The following is a 20,983-nucleotide window of genomic DNA, read 5'->3' as shown; positions in this document are numbered from 1 at the left end:
GGCCGGTCACAAAGGCTGTCGCATTGTGCATCATTAAGTAACGAAAAAAGCCCTACAAAATTTTGCGTTTTTGAACCTATTGTTGACAATTCTATCATAGCTATCAGTAGAGGCATTCTTGAAGATTATCGTACATCCAATTTCTTGTAACGCAAGATCGCGTGCTAATACATTGGACCAGCAAGCTTGTTTTCCTATAGAAGTGTTTTGTAATAAGCAACTCACTTGTTTCGACAATCAATAATCAAAGTTGCGACAATCAATAATTAAACCTCCTAGAGTAAGTAGGAGTAAGATAGTAGGTCGTGATTAACAATCATACCAGGCAAAGGACAATAACTGCAAATTCTTAATTTATGTATACATACATAAATATACCAGCGGCTGCCAGGCAGGATACACCCACATTTTTCAAGAGATGGATAGAGAACAAGCTAAACAAAATGCGATTTTTTGTACAATCAGGGGGCCATAATTCAGGAAGTTATGATCCGATATGCGCAAATATCGACAGCAACCACGATCTTTGGGTTATAAACACTATTTGCGTAGACGGGCGGCCATTTTGTCTGGCAGTTTTGGTCTGATTTTCATGAAATTCGAACTCAACCGTCATTAAGGTGTAACGGTGATATATTCAAACGTTTTTTTTTTAAATCGGAATAAAATTGTGACCTCCATAGGGTCCACAAGCTAAAAAATGTGATTTTTCGTACAATCAGGGGCCATAATTCAGGAAGTTACAGTCCGATATGTGCGAATATTGAATGGAACCAAGATCTTTGGGTTATTAACTTACATTTCAACTTTTAAAAAAATCAGATAAAAATTGTGACCTCTATAGGGTCCACAAGCTAAAAACGCAATTTTTCGTACAGGATCAGGAGCCATAAGCCATGAAGTTACGGTCCGATACATGCCAATATCGAAAGGAACCGAGATCTTAGGGAGATAAACCTATATTTCAAGTTTCGTTGAAATTGGATAAAAATTGTGACCTGTAGAGTGTCCACAAACAATTGTGGACGGAGCGACGACAATATACGTTACATGAAAATGTGGGCGTATAAAAAGGAAAGAGAAGTACGGAATATAAACCAAAATATGAGTGACACCATTAAGCATACCGTATCCTGTGCATGAAACTCTGGCATCACGGTTGTGGTTTAAACAAAATGATGTTGTAACATTGAATCCTGCATTCGGACAGTACCATATTTTACCCTCTGATCCAGTACAACTGGGATTACTTAAGTGTACAAGACCAGTTCCATTACCATACAATGATGTGGATTTGGACGTTCCATCCAAGTAGCCCAATTGTCTACACACTACTTGGGCATCATTCGTACTAAAAAAGCTATCACAGATAGTGCCCCATTGACCACTGATTTTAATATTAACGATACCCTGGCTGTTAGAAATTCCCCCAGTCAGTTTCATTTGGATAGCTGCAAAATATAATCACAAAATGTTTAACGGACATAGATTTGTCATTATCTCCTCTGTATTCGTGTATTGACCACTTAATTTTTTATAATATTATAAATTACTTCTTGGTTATTTAAGATCTTGGTTATTATATTATTGGTAATAACATTTATTATAAATCATTTCTTGGTTATTTTAAATCGTATAATTTCAATATGCCGTGTTAGTGTAGTAACACATCCTTTTTAATATGCAGTTATATTGCGCCTTAAGAAGATATTGTATATACTAAAGTGTTTTTGATTGTTCCCACTAACCATTGTCCGTATTGAAGCATACAATCCTTACTACATATCTTTCTGATGAACATGATGAAGGTATAACTGTAGAATGGGGACAACTCTCTAGGCTATTTTCTCTTCCTGTACAATTAAAGCCGGACAAAAGACGAGGAACGGTACTGGAGTAATATGACGTGCTCGGTCCAGGAGCTATACCAGAGATATAGCCGCTCCGTTTACATAAAACGTTAGCTTCTTCATCACCCCAGCCATCAGAACACACTGTACCATTTATACCATACATGCTGATAGTAACTTCGGCTGGGAAGCTGTTACCAATGGATACACTGAAGCCTTTGGGAAACAGAGGAAAACTAATGACCGTAGAAGTCTTTGATTAAATGGAATGAAGTTGGGGTTTGTAATACATATACTACATTACTGTAATAAACTATATAAGTATGGAAGGATAACGTTGCCAATATTATTTCAATATTCACTGTACAAACTGCATATATCAGCAGTTCAAAATGCGTATTTTAGTTATACTATATATATGCAATTTCCATTGCTTCACGTTACCAATGTCACATTGTTAAAATATATAATACACTTTTCAATAATACAAAATACAGTATAATACATGTAGTTATTTTGCACATTACACTTCCCCATTCTGCATTTTGCATTATAGACAAATGCATAATAGAACTTTGCATATTAGAACATATACCTTATATATGGGAGCTACGACGAAGCTCATTTGCATACGGAAAAAAATCGAGACTTGTCGTTCGGATGGGGCGAAAAACCGATTCACCGTGTATACGTTAGTGTGCACGTAAAAGATCCATAGGCAGTTGGAATTCCATATAAGAATAGACCATAGTGCCGCTGCCGAGATAGATTTCCCTCATAGCACACCGTAGGGGTGTATACCCGTCTTCATTAGCCCGGTCGATGCAGAACAGTAGGACGTTAAACCCCTTTTCATTTCATTTTTTCAAAGTATGTAAATGTAAATTTGCCAGAAAATTATTTAAATATTTAAAAAGAGAAATGAACGTGCTTTCCAGTGATACGTAACATGATATCTGGAATTCGTATTAAGACAGATATGTTTACTTTAAATATCCCCACTCCCGTCATATAATAGAGTTTCGTATCACCCGGTTATGATCGTTTTTCTTTCCCCTTGTCAGCGTATCAGGAGTTCCTGACAAGGACAATTGTCTAATCGTTCGGATGGGACGAAAAACGAGGTCCCGTGTACACATTAGCGTGCACGTAAATTATCCATTGGTAGTTGGAATTCGATACAAGAGTAGGACGTACACAGCGCCGCTGCCCGGGCAAATTTTCCCTCATAGCACACTGCATGGCGTATGCCCGTTTTCATTAGCCCATTTAATTTCATTTCATTGATCGTTTTCCGAAGGTCTGTAAATATGAGTACCTTCCCCTTCTACTGACAAGGTCGATCGCATAAATTTCTGTCCTAGTCCGGACTTTTTTCCGTTTGCAAATGAGATTCGTCCTAGATTCCATATAAGGTATACGTTTATTATGCTAAGTTCTATTATGCATGTGTCTATTATGCAAAATGCAGAATGGAGAAGTGTAATGTGCAAAATAACTATTATACCTTATTTTGTATTATTGAAAAGCGTATTATATATTTTAACACTGTCATTGGTATTGTGGAGCAATGCAAATTGCAAATTGTAAAACTAAAATACTTATTTTGAACTGCTGACATAGGCAGTTTGTACAGTGAACATTAAAATAATATTGGCAACGTTATACTTCCAGATGTAAGTAAACTGACTCAAACTTGCCATATGAACTTGCCACAGTATTTCCGACCGGGATATTTGTAATACATTTTTTCAAGTATAATCGTCGACTCACATATTAATAAAGCAGAGCCGAATTTCTTTAAACGGTTTCCATCAAAAGCTATCAGTGGTTTTCTTCATGTACAAAAATTAGAAACGAAACCATACCAAGATATGACTTCAAATTGTGAATCATGGTACTGGGTATACCTTGTTAAATGTACATATCTATTTAATTCATCTCCAATTAATACTCACGATTAGACATGTTTGTATTGCTGCAAGCCACGGAAGCATAACTGGAGTACGAATACCTTCCATAACAGTAGGACGTAAAAGTAAAACTGCAGTTAGCCAAGGAAGTTTCTGATCCAGTACAATTAAATCCACCAACACCATTCCGAATAGTAAGACGACCAAACGCACCAGGTGACAGAGCTTTACCATAAAGAAAACCAAGTTCTCTACACGTAACACGGGCTTCATTGTCATCAAACATAGAGCTACAAACTGATCTCCATCTATCACGGAAATAAAGCTGTACTCGACCAGTGTATGTACTGTCTGTTCGTCTACCTCCTACAAGCTTAACTGTAAAACACAATAATATAAAGATTAGTAACTACGTGAAAATCATTGTGTAGACTCCACAGATATAAAAATAGAATCATTTCTACAGTAATAATGAGGGATGAGTATGTTCAACAGAAAACCATTTATAAGATCTTAGCATCCAAATATTGATTGCTGACCGTGAAAATCATTTTATTGAAGTCATGTGCGGAAATATATCATTACTATATTGTTCAATATTTTCCAAATCTTACCATGTTTATAACATATGACGTTTGCCTGTTTGTTACAGGTGGCTTTACTTCTCCAGCCAGCGTTACGACATTGAAACACAGAAGACTCATATCCTTGACAATAAGGACTGTCCATAAATGCCGCTCCTCCTGTGGGCAAATTTGTCCTGGAACTGCATATAATTATTCGTTGAAATATAGTATGGATTTAGTGATACAAGACAATCATATTCCCCAAGCACTTACAATTCCTAACAATGTGAAAGTCAGTAATAATTGATTTACACAGGATTCCTTTATGGGTTTAGCATAAACGAGAGCTTCAACTCACATACGAACGACAAGAAAAGAGCAAATTTAAGATAAACATATATTTAATCGAGATAGTCTTTTAGAATAATAACATCTTGTCCGATTATTATACAGAATATAGATCAAAGCAAGTGTGGACATAACAGTAGGTTTATAGGTTTAGTGAAAGTATAAATTATGATCCATTGGCACTACCTTTGGTCCAGTTAGCCAAGAACTTAAGTCATGGAGTAATATTAGTAACAATATCACGCACGGAGTTATAATATTTGTATAATCTAGAAGAACTGAAACGATGTTACCTTGGGATGACACCCTCTATAAATCCCATCTGTTTACAGATAACTTTAACTGTACTACTATAGAAATATTTATCTGCACATATATAACCACGTTCATTATCATACGTTATCTGTACTGATCCAGATGATGCAGTTCCGCCAACCAAAGACAGGGAGGGTGCTGGTAAAAAATAAAACAATGAAAAATATAGACGGGTTTTGTAGGCCGACACGCAGCACACTAGCCAATGCCTGATTAAAATTCTCGCTTAGCAAGTTCGAAAGAATAGTCACGCCGACACAGCAGTTATATCTAGTTATATTAAAGAGATGGACACAGACAATAGCTTATCCAAAGGGAAACTTCATACGTTGACAAATTTGATATGGACCCTTTTGAGAAATATGACTTCTAGCCTCTATCGCGTTCACAGGGTTTTCGAGAGTGGAGAGATGGCTCTGGAACGGAAAGTCGCGGAATGCTGAATATAGATGGGGTTTATCCACCCATGACTTGAATGCTTCCAACCAAATTTTTAAATCATCCGTCAAAACAGTGGCCTCTATCGCCTTCACATCCCAATGTTGACGGATTGACCCACGGATCGACCGATGATAGACAGGGTGACGACATAATACGCCCAGACTTAAATGTGGGTGTACAAAATAATTCGTTAATAACTGTAACTTTTATCGCATTCGAACGGGGATACATATGTACCGGAAGTTCGTGGAGCGCTGAATATCGATAGGATTCATCCACGTGTGACTCTAATGCCTCACACCAAACTTTAAAACTGTAGCCTCTATCGCGTTCATGATCAATATCTACGGACAGACATTATGATGGCTTAATACGCCCACGCATAAAAGTCAACTAATGAATCTGTCCCAAACTTTAAAATAGTAAATTTATGGGAAAACGCATTTGAAATTTATTATCCCAGCAATTTTAACATTATTGTCGTGTATTTAATTTCGACAGTGTTCCACATTATGTCAAATTATTCAACCTGATCGAAAGCATTCCGTGCAATGGAAAATAATCTCTATGACTGACTTGAATCGACAGATCAGGACAATAATTTAGACCGAAGATTTGATTTGTATCCCCGCGGTCCAGTGTATAAAATGGCAAAAAAAACCCCCATGGGATTAATACAGCATCATGAGATAACTAGTATGTCCATGGACTGAATGCCAGTCGAATAAGACCGTAAATATTACTCCGTTTTCACTACCCGCATTGATTTGTCCCCAAACATGTAGTTTTCAATTTTTGTATTTTGGGGGTAGAAAAGTGGAAATGGCGATGTTGCATGCCTAACGACAAAATTACATGTTAGGTAAGGATGGGAAACGGAATGCATTGGTATCCAACTCATTGTCGTCACGGCCTACCTGTTCAAGTCAAGAAGAATGCAATGCTAAACTCTCGCATGCGCATAAAACCACTGAGTCTACTGCATCAGGGAAAATCCCACTCGGTTAAAAACACGCACGAGGAAAAGTTAAACTCCCTTGTAAAAATTGAACATGGCGTGGTTTACAGATTATATTTAGAAAATCAGTTGAAACGATTCCCAGACGAGATATTCTGTATTTGGAATGAACGAATTGGCAACGTTGCAGATTTGCAATAAATAATGAAAGATTTAGATCTAAATATCAAATTCACAATTGAACCGAACGACCTGCAAATCGCATTCTTAGACGTTCTAGTGAAACGAAGGGGAGATCTCTTTACTACGGATATGTATTCTAGAGAAAAAAATACCGACAGTTATAAATCATGTCACCCACGCCATACCAAAAATAATATACCCCTTTCTTTAGCTAGAAACATATGCACCATTGTGATAGATAGATGCATAAAAACCGGTCCTGTGATTTAACGAATTGAATATTATCAAATTTCTTTCTGAGGTTGTCGCTTGATGGCAGGAGTGTCCTGCTCTCGTGCATTGTTTCTGAAACTTCCAATCCGAAAATAAAAATGCTTTTTTTGTAGTATTTCGGAACTCTCTAATCATTATTAGTGTTTTCCTTTCATCAGTTTAGTCACCCCCTTTCTTACAGACTATAAAATATGTTCAGTAAAATTACTAACCTCTATTTGATGTGTAACAAAGAACACCAGCATCTGTACCATAATAGCTGGATGAACATCCTTCGGGCCCGGTCGTACACTGGGATAATATGGTTTCATTTCCAAAACAACTAACCTCAGACAACCAGAATGGACCTCTACCGCTCTGGGCATACTTGAAAGCTACACCACCCTGGTTACTCAACGATAGCTGTCTACAGACAACACTGGCCTCGGAGTCACCCCAATACTGTTGACAGATTCGACCTTTGACACCGTCTTTAGTAACTACTACTCGCCCTGTTTTAGATTGGTAAGCAGGCACCCCACCTTCTAAAGTTACTGATGTCGCTGTATGAGATAAAGAAACGTAAGATCAATGGAATGTTATAAAGACAAATCCGGATTAAATGTTGATAATAATAGTTTTAGAATCAATATTCTAAATGCATTGTTGCTACAAACTTTTGGTTAAGCCCCCTTCGCACAATACGAAGATCTCACTACGGGCTTACTACGAGCTGAAATTGCTTGGTTAGGTCGCGTTAAAGTACTGAAAGACCCGTTCAATGTGAAGTCTACTACAAACTTAATACGCGCAAAATACGTCTCACCTGTTTTAACGTTTCCACTATGCGTACACTACGCTCCATACGTCCCCGCTATGATCTTATGCTTCCTTCACGCCCGCACGAAGCTCAACCACATTTCCACCACGACCAAGAAGAACGCACCAAACTGGTTCCACGTTCCAGTCACGTGCTTGCTACGCTGTTACAACGACCTCACCTCGATCGCCGGATGTTTGGTATTCTGGGGAGGTACTGAACCTCATCCATCAAATCAAGACTTTGCACTCAATTTCCACGGCCTCACTACGTATACACCACGCTCGATATGCCATTGCTACCCTTTGCCATGCTCCATCCACCCCCACGTACTTGCTACCCTATGACAGCGACCTGACCTCAATCTTCGGATTGATAGGAATATAGATGGTTCCAGTCTAGCAGCCAAAGAAGGATAAAAATTGTGACCTCTAGAGGGTCCACAACCTTCGTATTACACACTTCTACACAATTTGCGTACAAAGAGCGGTCGTTTTGTCGGGCAGTTTCATTGTGACCTCTAGAGAACCCGCAAGCTAAAAATGCGATTTTTCGAACAATCAGGGGACATAATCCAGGAAGTTAAGTTCGGGTATCCGCGATTATCAAAAGGAACCAAGATCTTAGTGTGTAATGGTGATATATTCAGACGTTTTTTTTTTAAATCGGATAACAATTGTGACCTCTACAGCAGGGGCCAACACGTGATTTTTAGTTCAGTCAGGGGCCATAATTCAAGAAGTTATGGCCCGATATGCGCGAATATCGAAAGGAACCAATATCTTTGGGCTATAAACATGTATTTCAAGTTTCAGCGAAATCGGATCAACATTTTGACCTCTAGAGGGTCCACAACCTTGATATACCAGATGTTTACACTATTTTGTCCGACAGTTTTGTCCCGATTTTCACGAAATTCGAACTCAACGAAATTCGAACGTTTTTTTTAAATCGAATAATAATTGTGACCTCTAGAGGGACCACGAGTTAAAAAAACGCGATTTTTCGTACAATAAGAGGCCATAATTCAGGAAGTTACGATCCGATATGCGCGATTAACGAGATCTTTGGGTTATAAACTTGCATTTCAAGTTTCATCAAAATCAGGTGAAAATTGTGACCCCCCAGAGGGTCTACAACCCTGATACACAATATTTTGACACTATTTGCGAACGAGGGCGGCCATTTTGTCCGTCAGTTTCGGTCAGATGTTTTCGAAATTCATACTCAACCATCCTTAGCGTGTAACGGTGATACATTCAAACGGTTTTTTTTAAATCGAATAAAAATTGTGACCTCTATGGTACAATCAGGGGCCATAATTCAGGAAGTTATGTTCCGATATGCGCGAATATCGACAAGAACCGAGATCTGTGGGTTATAAACATACATGTCAGGTTTAAACCAAATCGGATAAAAATTGTTACCTCTACAGTGTTCACAAGCTAAAAACGTGATTTTTCGTACAATCAGTTTCGGTCAGATGTTTTCGAAATTCATACTCAACCATCCTTAGCGTGTAACGGTGATACATTCAAACGGTTTTTTTTAAATCGAATAAAAATTGTGACCTCTATGGTACAATCAGGGGCCATAATTCAGGAAGTTATGTTCCGATATGCGCGAATATCGACAGGAACCGAGATCTGTGGGTTATAAACATACATGTCAGGTTTAAACCAAATCGGATAAAAATTGTTACCTCTACGGTGTTCACAAGCTAAAAACGTGATTTTTCGTACAATCAGGGGCCATAATCCACGAAGTTACAGTCCGATACATGCCAATATCGAAACGAATCGAGGTCTTAGGGCCATCAACTTATATTTCAAGTTTCATTGAAGTCGGATAAAAATTGTGACCTGTAGAGTGTTCATAAACAATTGTAGACGGACGTCCGGACGTACAGAGGCGACGGCAATATACGTCCACATGAAAATGTGGGCGTATAAAAAAACAGCCAGATATAGTGGCCGAGAGCGGCATGGACGTGGCGAAATCTTTGTGAGAGAGCGAGAACCCATTCACACATAGATCACGATTTCGCTATGTCCTATAGAAAAACAGTTAGAGAGTGGCCGAGAGCGAGATATACAACGACCTCACTACACCATTGTATATAACACGCACCATACCTGCTTAGCTAGGTCGTGACGGAAAAGTCCCCCGAGAGTGGGGACGGCGTAGTGGAAACGTACTCAAAATATTAGTTATATGTTAGATGTATAGAAAATAGTATATGGCACCCAAAATGTGTTACCTGGTCATAGTGAACATAAATTCCGTTAAATAACAAATTACCACCACCACCACCACCACCACCAAAGCATCAAAAACTCAAAAAAAGTTCTAAATATATGAATGATGCAAATGTGAAACAAATTTTCATGAAATTTCATAACTATATCTTATATCTTTTATCTTGCATACGCTTTTTTTCAAAAATCAGATTTTTTGTGCAGACAGATTGGTGGCAACACGAAAATTACATTCCAGAAATTTCTAATAGGCAAAACACACAACTTCTGTAACTGGCTGATGTAGTAGGTACATAGCTCATAAAGGTATCTTACACGGCATATAAGATATGACCCTGAATAAAAACTTGTATATAAATCATTTTTAATTCATGAAATGACAAAAATTTCAATTCACGAAATTACGAATTGGCAAAAGGCACAACTACTACTCTAAGTTGACTTGTAGCAAATTTCAAAAATATATCTTTAAACGGTTGATGTGATATGCTCCCAAAAATGTATACCAAAAACTATGTCAAATCCTTGAAAACACACAAAATTTAATCGGTGTTTAGTATTGCTGTTCAAACTTTGTGGGATGACAAACACTAGAACAGTTCCATCAAAAGTGCCAAAACGTTATTTGACATACAAATAAATCGTTTTCAACAAGGTTATCCAGAGTACCATTAGAAGCGCTTAGAGCACCCCTCCGCGTGTAATAGGCGCGATATAGGGTTATTATTGTTATTATTAAGGTTGATACGTGTAACAAGGTTAAAAAAGAACAGTTTACGGGATATGCCCCGGAATAAAAGATTGTGTACCAAAACTAAGTCAAATTTGTTTCCACGGAAATCCCCTCCAAAAAAAAAAAAAATAAAAATAAAAAAAAAAATAAATAAATCCCAATTACATCCGAGAAAATTTTAAATAGCAAAGCGCATAACATGTGTTGAAAAGTTTACAATTGTCAGAAAGCTATCTTGGAATGGTTTATGGAATCTGCTCCGGAAAAAAAAATTATACCGAATCTAAATCAAATTTGTTTGTATGGAAAAACAAATATAAATCAGAGAAATTTCTAAATAGCAAAACGCACACACTGTACATCAAAATTATATCTTGAACGGTTTTTGAAATTTTGAAACAAAATATTCCTCAGTAACTCCGTTCGGCCTGAGGTAATAACAGAAGGCTTGTATGAAATCAAGCAGTAGTGTAGTCGTTGTATGAATAATTTATTGCTATAGTATTTAACATGAATATTAACCCATTCAGCCAACTAATTGTGTACTTACTATTATCGAGACTTCCATTAAAGCAAGCAACAGAGGCGTAGTTAGTGTATGAATAACTGGAACATGTAGATCCAGCATAAGAGCAGTTGAGAATTGAAGATTCAGATCCTGTACAAGCTATGTTGTTTCTGATGTAGGGTGTACCGTAATAATTCCCGTAAGAACCTACAGGTAGTGGTCGACCATTTGAAAAGCCCATCTCAAGACAGACCACCCGAGCTTCGGTATCATCGAATCCAGTTCCACATAGTGCTGTCCATGTTGTGTAGCCATATCTCCTATTCTTAATCTGTACAATTCCACTTGAATGATCTCCATTTCGCAATCGTACTGTAATATGACACCAATTTACAACATAAATATAATGAAAGAAGGCATGACATTGGGCACCACTGAATGAGAGGGCGTGCCATTCAGTATTACAATATTTAACCCTTTCAAATCTAAGTATTATTAAGATCGAAAGTTTAACAAGGATATGTGTAGTAATAAAATATTAATCGATTCAACTGAATGGTTTGACAGGAGATGTTAAACAGCACCAATGTCAGTAAAGTACTGAACATCATCTAGAACATAAATTTACAGTGATGAAGATACTCGTATTGGTCGAATATGAGTGTGTATGGGCGAAATCAAATCAGCAAGGGGTGGTGACTGCGGGGTTAAGTTTGGGAAATCGTTGAAGAGCAGCTATGTTGGGTGAGTGAAATACAGTATCAGCAAACGGACTGGGACGATGGCAATTTGAAGATTTTATGAACGCTATTCAAGTTAAAGTGAGTACATGCGACTTTGCGAGGAAGGGGTAGGGTATTAAACATTACCTTCACCATGACAAACAACGGATGCATCTTTTGAATGATCTGCGCACGATGCATCGGATATTCCCCATCCTTTATTCTGACAGCTAAATACAGAATCTTCTCTGCCATTGCAGAGCATCCCATCCATTAAAATACTGCCATTTCCACTTCCATAGTAAGAACCTTTTAGTGCAAACCCATCCACAAAACCAAGACTTGTACAAATAACAGAAGCATCGATATTCGTCCAACTGTTGTCACATATAGTTCCTGTTTCTCCATTAATTGTGATTTCAACTCTACCATATCTAGAAGTGCCACCAACTAGTCTTAAAATTGGAGGACCTATGAAATAATTATAACTACATGTATATACGATTCACTACTCAAGTACTCGTTCGAGGAGCTGGTGATGTCTAGGAAAATTGAAACAAGGATTGTCAGTTATATTGTCTTTTCAAGAGTTTTTAGCTTAACTGAGGTCAAAAGAGGGGTCTTTCGCATAGTTTAACAACACAAACTTTGACCTCAGAAATTATTTCAAAAATTCATATTTTTGATCGCAACTTAATTGCCACAATACTTACCAGATGAATAACACATGGCTCCGTTTGGTATACAGTTTCCAGTTCGCTGACCCCATGGTTCTTCAACGCAATTTTCTAGACTACTCTCTGAACCAGTACAGTTATAGCTGCTAACCCAGGATGGTAATGGCTGATATCTTGATGTAGTACCATAAGCTATACCACCTTAAATAATAAAATACACATTTATAAGAAATACCACGATAAAGCACATGGAAGTGCTCAGTTGTTTTTTTTACGTACATTTATTTATAATGAAATTTACCTTGATGATTCATTTGTTTACAAGCAATATTGGCTATCGTATCGTTCCAATTATCGGCACATGAAATACCCCATTTGCCAAGATGACGAACTTGTACCATCCCCCATTGTGGACTTTCAACACCAGATGATCCATTATGTAGCCGGACAGAAAAAGCTGTAAAATATTATATATATACTATTCAAAAAAAGTAGGGGATATTTGATTTTGGGGGCATAATACTAAAATATGCAAATGACTACGAAAAAAGTCACTATAGAACCTAACAGAAGAAACATTTCCAGTTACATGTGACGCCCAAACGCACCAATAGCTACCGCATGGAATGCAGGTGATGCTTGGGATCATCATGGTGGTCCAACCCAAGATTTGCACGACTCTGACTTTGAATGTTACAGTCATTGTGGCATTGAATTCCAGGGTGGAAACATCAGTTTAATTGTTTTAGTGACCAGAAAACAAATTTTGATATGCGTCGGCTTACCCAAAATGAAAGGTTACGTGCCCTTGGCATGCTACAGATCGGCACAACACAGGCGGTTGTGGTGCGGACGATGAATGTTTCTCAGTCTGTCAAAAGCAGGCTATGGTCCAGATACCGTGATACACAATCTGTACAGGACAGACCACGCTCAGGTCGACCAAGGGCGACAACTCAAGCCCAGGATCGATTTATCCGTACCTTGGCCTTGAGAAATCGTGTCATCACAGCAAATCAGATCAGCGCTCGTCTTCAAACAGACACTGGTGTGAGAGTGAGTGGCCAGACGATTCGGAATCGACTGCATAGGGGTCACCTTCGCGCCCGACGTCCTCGCGTAAGCCCTTGTTTGAGAGATCATCACATTCAGGCAAGACGTCGTTGGTGTAGGGATCGTCAACACTGGGATAATCGACGCTGGAGCAATGTGATGTTTTCAGATGAGTCAAGGTTCACTGTTGATTTTTTGGACAGACGTAGGAGGGTGTGGCGTCTTCGAAACGAGCGCTTCCAAGACGTTAACGTCATCAGACATGATCGATTTGGGGGTGGTTCTGTTATGGTGTGGGGAGGCACCACTGTTGCTGGAAGAACGGCTTTACATGTTGTTGCAGGGCGTGTTACAGGCCAGTACTACCGGGACAACATCTTGGCAGTCCATGTTGTGCCGTTCGCACGACGTCATGGCCGCCGTTTCATCTTCCAGGATGACAACGCAAGATGTCACAGGGCCAGGATCGTTACAGGTTACCTCCAACAACAGTACATCACCACATTACCTTGGCCAGCACTGAGTCCCGACCTCTCCCCCATCGAGCATGTCTGGGACATGCTTGGACAGAGGTTACGTCAACGTCAACAACGTCCTGCCAATGTCCAAGAACTTGCTGCTGCGTTGCAACAGGAATGGGACAATCTGGACCAAAATGACCTTAGACGTCTCATTAGGAGTATGCCACGTCGGATCAATGCTTGTTTGGCAAACAGAGGAGGATTTACCCGTTACTGACTTGGTTGTGATGCTGTGGTAACTTTGCTGTTTGACCCCGGGTATCATTTTACCCTTATAATGGTCAGTATGTGCCTTACTTAGTCTAACGATCATTTGGAATAAATCGATGAATGTGAACTTCATTTCATTTTGTCATTTGTTTCTTCGTCAGTTTCATTAGGTGACTTTAATAACACTTAAAAATCAAATATCCCCTACTTTTTTTGAATAGTTATATGGCTCAATAAATTTAATTCTACGTCTTTCTTCTGTAGCTAAATATACTCTTCAAAAAAAGTAGGGGATATTCAGAAACTATACAAAACTACGGAAATGCACTGCTATTTTTATTAGTGGTAACCAGTGTATGTTAATAACAGGCCAACACGTGCATGTCGCAGGTGCAGCTCAGGCATGCCCCTAATCAACCGTCCAATCACGATTTGGGACAACCTGACCCACTCCTCTTGCAATGCCAAGGCCAATTCTTGCAGTGTTGTCGGTTGATGTTGACTCATGGCTGGCCAAGGCATATGGACAATATGTTTATGCTGGAGGCATTATCATTTTGAAAGATGAAACGTCGACCAGCACGTTGAGTAAAGGGAAGAACTATCGGTGCCAGGGTGTGGTCACGGTAGTACTGCCAGTCAAGGTGATTCCTCCCCACACCACAACAGACCCACGCCCGAATCGTTCATGCTGACGTTAACGTTAGCATGACGCCTATCGGTGAAATCCAGAGTAAATCGACGCCCATCGACGATTAACCCAATTGCTTGTTTGCCATGTACTGGCGAGTTAATGGAGAACAACACGCGGTCGTCGCGCATGCAAATGGGCTACATGTAGCCGATTTCTAATCGTTTGGGGTGTAACTCGAATTCCTGTAACTTGGTACAATTTTACAGAAAGCTGATTGGCCGTTTGTCCTCGATTTCGCAGGACCTGTGTACGAATGTATCAATCCTGGGCTTGTGGAGTGGCTCTAGTACGACCTGAACGAGGTCTATCATCACCATTGTGCGTTTGTTGGTACCGGTTCCACAGTCTGCTGATCACAGACTGTGACACATTAAGCATGTTGGTTACTGCTCGCTGTGTAGAACCCATTTGAAGCATGCCAATAGCACGTAGACGCTCATCACGTTGACGACGTCTCATTGCAAATTAAACGTAACACACTAAAGCAAAGATACGCTAAGCAGTAAATCTTATGCAAGAACCGACAGAAAAACAAACATGGATAGGATAAACTAGCACGCGGCAGTTTTCATCAACCCTCCTTGAAGTGTCAAAGTTGACAATGAACCCCTCCCACGTGCATGGCGCTATTGCGTGTCGCAGGTGCAGCTCAGTGGTTCATCTGTGAACATACATGTACTCTCAAAACATGTCAAGTGTCCATGACTATTTATCATATCACAACCTGTATAGGTATTTGCATTTCAATATCCCCTACATTTTTGAAGACTATTTTAAAACAAATGGAATTTAATTTATTTAGAACATTACCTATTATTACTATGTTCCTTATTTTATCCAAATACGTGTGAAACCTATATGAAATATAACAATTTATTTAACGTTATAGCTTCAGCTGCTTTTCAGAAAATGGGTTTAGCTTGCATTTCTATAGCATGATTAAAAACTTACCCATGTCAGCTTGTGACGCAGCTGGTTTGTAACAAATGACAGAAGCCGTATTATTAATATTACAATTTCTGTCGATGGTGGAATAACTGCAGTTCCTCAGGAATTGTTCTGTTCCCGTACACATAAAGTTGGTGTATGATGATCTGGGATAGCCGTAGTAATAACCCGATGAAGTACTCAACTTGGAGCAGCACATGGCTTTACCATCATCGTACCCCAACTGTTTACACACCACCTTAGCATCAAGGTCATCCCATTGTGAATCACACACTTGTCTCCATCCCGTTAATTCTCTTATCTGCACAACACCCATATCAGAACCAGCCCATGCTATTTGAACTGTAAATAAAGGAATACTTCAGCCTCGTATAACAAGCATCTTACTTCAAATATGTTAATAAACAAAGTCATTCTAAAATAATTTTAAAGATATATTGACAATTGTCTGGAATTACGCAGTCCAAGAGAGCCAATGTCCTTTTCACAAAATGATGACACCAATTCTAACAAAGAGGATCTTCAGAATTAGAAATAATGTGATACTAGTGGCATCGTAGTAGCATCAATGCTATGTGGATTCTTAAGCAAACCAAAGAAATTCTTAAAAACAAAATGCCGACGTTGAAATATACAGAATAAGCAATTGCGAAAATATCTAATGTGGGTGTCAGATCAATTCTTCACCATGTAATTACATTTATTCCATAACAGGAGCATGAGGCCAAAACGGCGACAATGCACGCTACGCGTTTAGGCGGGGGGGGGGGGGGCGTAAAGTTATTGTAGGAAAAATCAGCCAATAAGACGGCAGAAGACCAAACATATATGGAGAAGATATGGCACTGGTGTACCTCGTTGATTGGCTGTAATAATGACAATGCATTTCATGTTTTAACAGTTTTAGAAATAAAGTGTGGCTTGTATTAATGGTCAAACTTAAGCGAGTGATTGTGGTAATAAATATGTCACAAGCGTTATTAAAATGCACTCTGTAAAAGTAAAGTTATTGCGTTTCAAAGAATTGACCAACGAAATTGCAATAGATCAATTTAAGTGCTTATTGGCGTTGAAATTCGATCTGAAAATCATTAGAAATAAACTTGCTGTGTTCTAATTCAAATAGATTACAATACGCTAATTACATATGAATAGATGGCATTGATGTGAGAAGGGCGTGCTTATATTCGAGTGACTGTGATAATGGAAGTTTGGAACCTATTTAATAGCCCCCGCGCTGTGGTTCCAATGAACAGCAGGGTGCCAAAATATCAAATTGAATAACAAACCGTCTTGATTGAGGCATTTGACCCCAGCATCTTCATAATGGCCGCAATTATGGATTCCCCATCCAGCAAAAGCACAATTTACCAAGGAGGTTTCATTTCCTCTACAATCCACATTATCCATATTTATTGGACCAACACCTCTGGGGAATGTGCTTATGCTTGTGCTATGTGCCTGTAAATCAAATTTATATTTAAAAAGCATCCCTAGCACTCTTTATTCATATGCATACACCTTCATATTTAAAGTAGCTAAGTCTCTAACTCAGTATCATTCAAATTCTTCGACATTGAAAACACGAATTATTTGTCGATTTAAAGGACAATATTGGTGCCAGTCATTATCACATGTGTGATAGAGCTGGTTAAACACATTCCAAATATAATTTTATCTCAGAGATCATTGCTACGATAGCTGAGTAATACAGTTTTTCTGAATCGGAAGTGACGAACGCCAAAAAAAAACACGAGTCGCCTCTCTATATAACTGACTGATGTGACGAATGATAATTCGGATATACGGGCGAATTTCTGCTCACTAAAAATTCCTTTCAAGACCAAAAGTTGTTGTGTGAGACTGTGAGAGGATATCTGACAATTCATAAAAAGAATTAACTGTCACTAGATAAGTGAACACGAAAAAAACCCAGAAAAAGTCCGTGCATTACCATGTTTTTATAAGGTATAGAATGAATATAAACAAGGGAATGTACGGACTATTTCTATTTTTCTCGCGTTCTCTTATCTAATGACATTCAATTACTTTATTGAATTGTCAGGTATCCTCTTACAATCCCATATAACAACTTTTGGTCTCCGAAGGAATTATTAGTGAGCAGAAATTCGCCCGTATATCCGTTATCATTCGTCACATCAGTCAGTTATATAGAGAGGCGACTCGTGTTTTCCTTTGGCGTTCGTCACTTCCGATTCAGAAAAACTGTATTACTCAGCTATCGTAGCAATGATCTCTGAGATAAAATTATATTTGGAATGTGTTTAACCAGCTCTATCACATATGTGATAATGGCTGGCACCAATATTGTCCTTTAAATCAACATTGATGTTGTGATCTTACCGGGAAAAGATGGGCTTATGATATTCAATATTTAAGACAAAATAAACATTTTACCATTGGTACACGAAGCGTGTACCATAATGCGTTTCAGTGCCATTTGTAACAAGGGACTCAAAGAACGAGGCTAGACATATTCCACAAGTCATGTCAAACGGTGATGCCATATTCTTATCTGGAGGGCATGTACAGTAAATACTATCGGTGTAGACTGGAATAACCAGACACTATGGACTACCATTCGATCGGAGACTTCTGGCGCATTTCGCCGAACATAATGACTTGAAATCAGAGTACAAACGGAAACTAATGTCATATAAATAGTTTATATACATTCATATTACATTATTATATTTGTGTCAATTTCTATGTCCGAAATATTAGCGATTTAGCTCCTTTAATCTTTTTAGTGACAATGAAGGTATGATTTAGCACAAACTGCTATAGTTATACTATTACCTATTCAACTCAACAAATTCTATTCTTCCATTCTATATATATACCCAATAACATTCTATTATATATAGATATGTATATCCTGTTGTGAACAAATGCATTTCTAGTTTTTATAAATTTAACCTTTCTCCCCTTTGTCTAAATCACTATCTATTTATGGTTAAAATCACATTGATGGTATAATAAAGATAAATAAAATCAAGTATAGTTTATAGAACATACGACCCTAACACCGATAAGTCTCTTTCACAGCGACAAATAATAGATCTTACCGTGCCATATTTAAAATTAAACATTCGACAAACGACAGCGGCATCAACATCGTCCCAATAGTCATCACAAACTGTCCCCCATTTTTCTGTTGCATTACGTCTTACTTCTACCCTTCCTTCACCATCAGAACCATTTACTAATCTAATGCTAAATTCTAGTAAACAAGTACATGTGCAAATTACTATGTAAATCGTAAATCATCAAGCTGTTGGTTTTACAAAATAGAAAATGAAATGAAATGATTTTTAACGTCCTACTCCAACTGGGCTAATAAAGACGGGCATTCGCAATACAGTGAGCTATGAGAAAACTCTGCATAGACAGTGGCGCTACGGTCTACTCTTATATCGAATTCCAACTGGAATGGAACACGGACCCGCGGGTTAGCACGTCTTCCTTACTGAGCCACCTGGGCTCCCTTTAAATAATAGAACCGCTAAATATTGCGAGAGATAGAGAGAGAGAGAGGGAGAGAGAGAGAGATGGGGTTTAACGTCCACTCGACACAAACTAGGTCATTTCGGGACTAACATATGGTTTAATTTTATTTCAATTATTCGCTTGCGCATAGGAGTCTTTAGCAGTGGGAGGAAACCGGAGGACCCGGAGAAAACCCACGAGGTTGGACAGGCGACCCTACTCCTTGTCACGTACAACCGAGGATTCGAAACTACGCCAGTCGACTCAATGACAGACTTTATGATACAGCGCGCGCAAGCTAACCATTAACAATCATTTCCTTATGGGTCATGCGTGCAAAAATGATGCTCTTTTAAAGGACTGTGATTAAAAATGTTCAAATTTTATATCTGCATTCCTTTACAGAAAGATATGAAATTAAGGGGTATCATTACTCATATCTGATTTGAAAAATATTTCCCGTTCCAAATTTCAAAGTGCATGAACATACTGAAAATATTTATTGATTACAATTCGAGATTCGATTTCAGTTGAATAAAATCATAAAATATATAAATGATGGGCATGCATTACTTAATACGCTTTCGATACTGCATCCTCCGATCTCCCCTGTGGTTCTACCACCACACATTTAGAACAGCACCATGTCGGGGTTGTCAAACTAACGTTCCAGCTGTTGTGGACCATCCCTCGTGTGATGAAGCCAATTATTGAACACATGACTCGATTGCGAAGTGGACATTAAACACTCGTGTTCTGTTACTTTAGGGGTGTGATTGTAACCGCTAGTGAAATATTATAACCTGCAACCTAATGCAATAATTTTACACTTGAGGGGATTATCACATGCTATGTCTGCATGACTTATCATGAACTTACTGACAAGATATGCCCACTAGAAAAGCAGAACATTGTCAAAAATTTAATTCTTGTAACTTAAAAAGCCTTGTTTTATAACTCACCTCCCACTGTAACTTCTGGCATGGCTGCTTCTGATGCCTGCCATAGAGACAGCATCAACCCTAACCAGGTAAGGATCATGCCAAAAATAGACTCCTAGGAGGGTGGTTGTTGAGTGGCAGCAATGTTTACCCCCACAATACCAGTGGAGAAATAAAGCTCTTATGATCCGTCTCACTAGTTAAACAGTATTGAATTTCAATAAAGGCAAGTCACTTGAATTATAAACACCATACAGTCTTGTTTGGTGAAATTTGTATTCAGGTATGAATAATATAATTGTTTTGATAAATAAAAGTAAGGTATTTTATAATGCTGCTTTTGTATGCTTTAAATTTCAATCTTCAATAGATAAGTAAATGTATATTTATCAAGTCTAAATATAGTATTACATATTTTCTATAGTTCTGGAACGTATCCAATACACGTGTGACTAATAACACAAAAAACACTTACAAGGCTTACAATTTATTCTTGTTTGTTGACCCTGTGTAAGTTTTAAAAAACAACATCTGCTGAATAACAGTTATTCAACTATTTAAA

The 20,983-nt window shown here is 38.3% G+C and overlaps 1 protein-coding gene across 1 annotated transcript in view; it reads right to left on the bottom strand.

Moving 5' to 3' along the window:
* Positions 1–20,617, bottom strand: part of LOC130010436 (deleted in malignant brain tumors 1 protein-like) — a 58,552-nt gene extending 37,935 nt beyond the window's left edge. Inside the window, exons 1-14 of the mRNA XM_050546794.2 lie at positions 20,443–20,617; positions 19,060–19,214; positions 17,260–17,431; positions 15,974–16,312; positions 12,846–13,001; positions 12,581–12,745; positions 12,015–12,338; positions 11,188–11,517; positions 7,060–7,389; positions 4,971–5,130; positions 4,378–4,529; positions 3,809–4,141; positions 1,749–2,066; positions 1,128–1,451 (exon numbers count right to left, since the gene is read on the bottom strand). Coding sequence (XP_050402751.2) covers positions 1,128–1,451; positions 1,749–2,066; positions 3,809–4,141; positions 4,378–4,529; positions 4,971–5,130; positions 7,060–7,389; positions 11,188–11,517; positions 12,015–12,338; positions 12,581–12,745; positions 12,846–13,001; positions 15,974–16,312; positions 17,260–17,431; positions 19,060–19,214; positions 20,443–20,521 — 3,337 coding nt within the window. The 5' untranslated portion in view covers positions 20,522–20,617. The remainder of the gene's footprint in view (positions 1–1,127; positions 1,452–1,748; positions 2,067–3,808; positions 4,142–4,377; positions 4,530–4,970; positions 5,131–7,059; positions 7,390–11,187; positions 11,518–12,014; positions 12,339–12,580; positions 12,746–12,845; positions 13,002–15,973; positions 16,313–17,259; positions 17,432–19,059; positions 19,215–20,442) is intronic.
* Between the last annotated feature and the right edge of the window lie 366 nt (positions 20,618–20,983).

The sequence above is a fragment of the Patella vulgata genome, chromosome 4 (assembly GCF_932274485.2).
Source record: "Patella vulgata chromosome 4, xgPatVulg1.2, whole genome shotgun sequence".
NCBI lineage: Eukaryota > Metazoa > Mollusca > Gastropoda > Patellidae > Patella > Patella vulgata.
This window is presented reverse-complemented; position numbering and strand designations above follow the sequence as displayed.